Source organism: Acanthisitta chloris, unplaced genomic scaffold (genome assembly GCF_000695815.1).
Source record: "Acanthisitta chloris isolate BGI_N310 unplaced genomic scaffold, ASM69581v1 Scaffold39192, whole genome shotgun sequence".
In the NCBI taxonomy this organism is placed as follows: Eukaryota; Metazoa; Chordata; class Aves; order Passeriformes; family Acanthisittidae; genus Acanthisitta; species Acanthisitta chloris.
Window position 1 is genome coordinate 1 of NW_008662846.1, and position 6496 is coordinate 6496.

Sequence of the window (6496 nt, forward strand, 5' to 3'; positions counted from 1 at the left end):
TTGATTCTATGATTCTATGACAGCACAGCCGCAGCACTCGCAGTGCCGCTCACTGCAGGAACCCCCGGCAGAGCTGCTCCTGCAGCGCCAGGCGCGGCCGCAGGAGGGCGCCAGGTCCGCGCTGCGCCCGGGACACGTTACCTGAGCCGCGTCCAGACTCATCAGCCACTGGGCTTCGCAAAGAAGAGTTGTCTTCCTGTTTATACTTTTCTTTTTTTTCTGCAAGGAACCCCAATAGGCACTTCATAGCCTTCAGGCAGAAGCTAAAATAATCTAGGAGAATATTCAGGTAGAAGCTAAAATAATCTGGTATATTACCCCACTGAAGCTTAGCACATCTTTATCTCAGAAAGCAGGTTGGGAAGCAGAGTGGCAGGAAGGTCATCTTCATAAACTGTGGAACCCTGACACAAGAGCTGATCTCTGCTGCTTTTGGAAAGCAGTTTCTGAAGGTCAGAACCCTTGATCTTCCCATAATTGTCTTCAACTGACACAGGGTGTAATATACTTTCTGCCTTTGTGGTGCAGACATTGTGTGATGTTATACAGCCTTAACTTACAAATACTTTAATTTTATGGATTCTCCAGACCTAATTTGCTCAGAAATCAGAATGGAACATATTAGACTCTGCTCAATCTTGATCCACAATGCCCTATAGAAAATAAATGTAACTGTGGAGGGGTATGAAACAGAACCTGCAGAACTCTCTGGGCCAAGCCTAAGAGTAAATTATACATGTAGGCGATAATGAAATACCTCTGTGATATATTTTTCTTTCAAATTCTGTTTTCTAAAATTAATCATGACTAGTTATGTCTATAATGGGACACTACACTGGGAACTTCAGCTGCCTGCAGTGCACAGTCCCAGCTTTGTGTGTACCTGTGTCCTGAGGGCTGTACCAGGCTCTGGAATAGACACAGTCATGATCAATGTGCTTAACTTAAACTTCTGTGGTGCCCCTTGTGCAGTGCTGATGGCTGTGTCTGGAAGTGGAAGGAAGCAGTAAGCTCTCTTCATTTCCATAGTTCAAACAGTTTAAGGTCTGAAAATGAGCCCCAAAGGAGCTTTATGTTGGAAGCCTTTTACCTCAGCATACAAATCATAAATTAATTCTAAAAAATTGAGTAGATGACTCCCAAAAAGAAACTGTCCCTTTCCTTCACTGTGGTTTCTCACGCAGTCTGAACACAGGACATGTTTCTGAGAAGGGAGCAGGGGCTGCTTTCAGTTTGCACCACACTGAAAACCTTGGGATACAAACACAGCCAACCTTGGCCAACATTCCTCTGTCCACAAGGGACAGGGAAGAGATGATGCAGTGATGGACATAACACCTGGTGTTAGCCAGACAAGAGCAGATGAGAAATATTTACACCATCTAGTTACCTCAAGAGGGAGAGCAGAGGAGTTGTGTGCATTACTACAGAGTAGCTCTGAGTACATCCCCTGTCCCAGAGCTCATTCAGATAGGAAGAGGCAGGAGACATCTGAAAGCAGTTTATAAATCAGGCTGTTACTTCCCAAACATGATGTTTTGAAGCCCAGGACACTTCTGTGCAGTCTTCACCATTTTGGCACTCCACCTGAACTTACCTGAAAGTACCAAATACGCTTTGCTGAGAGCAGGAATCCCAGAGACTGCAAACGAAAATGTCCACCCTAATTCATCTTCCTCCATATGCTCCAGCATAAGGTACAACTCGTGTATTAGAAACCCAAACGGACAACAGTTTACAAGCTGTTCAGTCCCTGTGGACTGCACTCCTGTGACTAAGATTGTCTAGACATGAAACCATCTAGAAATGAAACCATGTATAAACCATGTGGATTTTGGTAGTTTTCATCCATTTTTACGTTCACGAGAAGCCTAATCTGACAAGATATGAAATATGAGGTTGGATATTAGCTTACCTAGTTTAACTGCTTTTTTTTCAGACTTGGCTGTGTAGAAAGGACTATTAACACCAATGGTGGTTGTGCTGGCACCAACCTGAGAACTTCACTGCACAGGGTGGTAAGTAACCTGACTAAGCCTTGGAATGTGCCTGCAGTGCTACACTGGTAACAGGATTAGTCAGTCATTGAAAACAAAGGTCTTTAATGCTCCAGCTCACACTCTACTGATTTTACCCTGTAATACCAAAGCTCAAATGGTGTGAATACAAATCTTATTTGCAGCTATTGCTGCCTAAGAGGGGAATGTAAAACACTCTGCCATGAGCCTGGCCCAGTCTGAGGGAGAGACTGAAGCTCTCACTGCCTTCATTTCTAACAGCCTCCCTTCTATTAAGGCATATCTAAGGTTCCACCCATATTCTTAGCTCCTGTTTTACTTTATGGACACAATTTCATAAACAAAGCTAATTATGATTAATAATGACAACACACCAGCATGTAAGAAGGCTGAAGACATCCCCAGTTAAGTTTTAAAGCTTTGATTCAATCTCCTTTGCTAAGCCCTAGCTTCGGCAGAGCCAGATCTGATTTCAATTAGGGAAGGCAAAACTCAAACCATGTCCAGTCAATTTCCTCTGTATGGGCTTCTGAGATCCTAAGAGTCCACGTGTTACATCATGTGCTTTTGAATCCCACTTTTGATTGAAACTTCTCTCAAAACAGAAAATCCCACTTGAAAAGGTAACCTTTCCACACACATCACGTGTATGCAGCAAAAGACAGTGACAGTTGTAAGGAAAATCTTAGTACCACTTCCATTTCATTCGAGGATTACTTGTAATCCTTGTAGCACTTACAGTAAAAATAACTTGAAAGCTCATTTTTATAAGGAAGCACTCCTTGCAAATTACCTGTTACACACCAAAGACTTTCACAGTCACCTCAGTATCACTAAATAATTTAATTTCTCTTCTGTAATCCAAAACAACCCAAACCAGAATGAAGAGCATTAAGCAAACATCTTTCAGCATCCAGGTAAGAACTGAACAAAACTGAAAATCCAGTCAAAGGGAAGGAATATTCATTCTCTCCATCTTAAAAGGCACTAGAACAAAGGATGTGGATGCAAGCCTGAACACAGCTCCTTTCTCTCACTGGTTCTGTAAAAAAAAAAAAAATGTAACCAACCATTTTAATGTTGCAGCTTTATTTGAAAGAAAGTGACTTTAGAGTTTTTGGTAACATGTTTTTTTAATACAAAATTGATACAACGAAAAAGAAACATCAGCAGTGTCCTCAAACAGATTACAGGCTGTAAACTCAAAATGTACTATATCAGAAAAGGTAACTCTGAAGAGCCTTTTTTTGCAGACCAGCACCAAGTGATCCCAAAAATCTAGTTTTACTCTACATGCCAAAACCCCTCAAATCCCACTCAAATCCTCACTTCCTGGTGAGGGTTTTGTTGTTGTTCTATCTCGCTGTATTTCCAATTTACAGTAACAGCAGTGACTGTACACAAGAAACACAACAAGATTACTTCAGTGAGTAAAGATCAGCTTTTACACACCTGGTACTTTAAAGGCTTCTAAGGAGTCATGGACAACAAGGTATTTGGCCGAAACTTCATGAATTGCCACTTCTAAGGAACTCAGAAGTCCACAAAATAAATTCCAAAGCCCTGGAACAGTTTCTTTTGAAATATTTCATTTCAGCAGGTAAATTCATAGATCTTGGGATCACAATTTTTATACCTGTGTCTGCAGCGCATCCAAATCCCATCCCATAAACCAGCAGTACAAACAGGACCGAGGAGAAAGAGAAAAAACAAAACAAAACAATCTATGCAATACTGCAATATTTTTTACCATTCTTACCACATGCTCCGTAGAGAGTAAGGCTCCTCCCAAACCCCTTTTGTTTTCATTTTTACCTTTGTCTGAAATCAAGTTTCTCAAATAGAAAATCTATTTTGGGAACCAATTTTCTCATTATAAACACAGTTCCTCAAAAGTCCCATTTCGGAGGATAACTGTACAACTTGGTTTCATGCCACACTTGTAAGCACACTGTCCCTCCAAATTAAGGCTGTAGTGATCTACCAGACAGGGCAAAATATTAACACCCCAACTGTGAAATAACAGCTACTGCAATCCTTACAGTTGCTGTTCTCTGTACCCCACAAAACAAAATGGTTCTGAATCATGAAGTGTGGTGCAATCACATTATACTTTGTAGAAGACTGCAGGGGTTTCCTGCTCTCTACTAGGCTGCTTCTCACTTCATGATTCCTGGGCTCATCAGTCTGATTTGTTTTACTATGGCTGTTCATGTAAGTGCTCTAGGAACAGCATCAGCAACAAAGGATGATTTTGTAACCCCAGTAACCCCAGAACATCTGCAATTTGAAGTCTTCCCTAAAAATTAGAAAATTTCCTGAGAAATTCCACTTCCTTTTCAAGTTCTTTGCCTTTTCCTTTCATCTCTGAAACATGTACCAGTCCTCCTTACCACTGCTATCCACCCTGTGTTACCAATGTAAACAAAACCCAGTGGCAGAATAATCAAGTTTTGCCAGTAAAAAAAAAACAAACCACCCTAACATTAGGTCTTTGTTCCTTTTAGGAAGTTGCTGCAGCATTTAGAGACCAAACTTCACGCATTCTATTGCTCAAAACCTTGCTCCTAGGTCCTCTGCAATGCTTTTGATCCTGGTATTAAAACAGAAGAGGTACTGAACATAGGAGGTGCTCACAGGAACATAGGCAGGAGTTTCTGTGATTTTCTAGCGACATAAATTTGTGTGCCACACAGCTGCTTGGTGTCTGGTGACATTTACAATGCAGATTTGGTTCTCCTGTGAGGCTGACGAGTCACTGGCACTGAACAGTTTTGCCATAGCCTCCTCTTCCAGCATCATAGTCTTGCCAATACTCATCTCGGACCTTGCAAAGGAGGTAAAAAAGGGAAGTCCAGTAAAGACAAACAATTTCACCAAAACTGTTACAACCATCAGAATATAGTCACACTGAGTTAACAACATGTAAGTGGCCACATGAAGCTGACTGACAAAACAGAAGGCAAAGTGCATCGTGCATAAGAACAGCATGAACCAATTTCCTGTTCAACAGCATCCAGGGGACTCCTTCACCAGGACAGCCACGGCGCGGATGGGCAGCCTCACACTCAGGTGGTGAAAGCCACTGCCACCTGCTCCAACTTGGGTAAGCCAACTGCTGTCCTCTGTGTTCCTGACAGCCTTACATCTTCTGGGCTTGCTTATAAGCATTATCTCCCCAGGCAGCCAAGAGCTGTTTCTACAAGTACTTTTAGATACATATATGAAAGTTATTTATTCTAAGTGGATAACACAGTCATTGAACAGATGTCTTACAGACTAAGGCAGACCAAGGTGTTACACTAAAGTGTTATCTGAAGCAATGACTCCCCAGTTGCTGCTTCTGAAGTTGTTCTGTGTTCATTCAGAACCAAGAAATTTGGCAAAGTCACCAGTCCCTTAATTACCCAGGCTGTGCAATAACCTACCTGCCCCCCTGATCTTCCATGGCCATACTGCCTACCCTCCTTAAATCCTGCATCCCAGTCTGTCCTTATGATCCTGCCATCCAGTCTGGTCCCGCTGATGTATCGCACTGCGTTTTCAGCATCTCCTCCTGCATAATACCTTAGGAACAGGTTAATGAAAAAAAGGGCTTCTATTTTCAACAATGGGTAAAAGAACAGTATCAAATGGGCTGCAAAACCAAGTCTTTGCCTGAACAAGGTTCCTGCTCAGTTACTTCCAAAACCAACTGTTTTTATCAAACTACATGAGCTGGGAAAGCTGGTAGTGAAAGAGAGCAACATGCAGGAATTCAAGCATTGCAAATGCTTAGTCTTAAGTTTGTTAACCACTCTCAGCATTAACAGCACGAAATTTTACTGCTAAAGAAGGAATGAGAAGCCCCAGCATGCTCCACTCATGCTGCAAACTTCCACCATTGTGGCAAGTTCCCTGGGACCAGTAAGAGACTGATCTTCAGAGGTCGGCATGTAATGAACACCACAGGGATTCAAGATGCCAACAAAAACTTTACATGTATGCTCGTATGAAAAGAAAGACCTCTTCACTTGGCCGCTGGCAATATGAACTTACTGCAGAGGCCAACTACCTAAAAAAGTGACTGGGTTAAAGCACCACAGTGAAAGCAACCTGTTAACCTGCCCTCGACGTGTAGTGTTTGTTTGAATCACAGGCTCACGGCCGAAAAAGCCTTTTAAGATCACTGAGTCCAACCTCTCTCTCTCTTGCCCAGGTGTCCCACAGATGTTTTAGCGACCGATGCCTTATCCTCAGACAGCTCTGCGGCGACTCAGAGCCTGCGGTGTGGTGCAGTGAGATGAGATGTGGTGCAGTGAGATCCGCTGTACCGAGACGCAGTGCGGTTCCCCCGCCCAGCCCCGCGGCGGCCCGAGGGGCAGCGGGTCCGTCCCGCACAAGGACACTGCACGAAGCAGAACCCTCAGGACGTTTTCCTCACTTCGCCAAGCCCCACCGAGACCTTCCCGCCGCGGCCTAGTCGCCGAGCGGCTCGC

The 6496-nt window shown here is 43.2% G+C and overlaps 1 protein-coding gene across 1 annotated transcript; it reads right to left on the reverse strand.

Moving 5' to 3' along the window:
• Positions 1-4773: 4773 nt before the first annotated feature.
• On the reverse strand, positions 4774-6486 carry LOC103798480 (nuclear cap-binding protein subunit 2-like; the record flags this gene model as incomplete). The annotated part of the gene is given in 3 exon segments (XM_009070746.1): positions 4774-4845; positions 5447-5585; positions 6407-6486. Coding segments are annotated over 3 exon segments (291 nt in total), but the record flags the coding sequence as incomplete, so codon positions are not given.
• Positions 6487-6496: the final 10 nt, after the last annotated feature.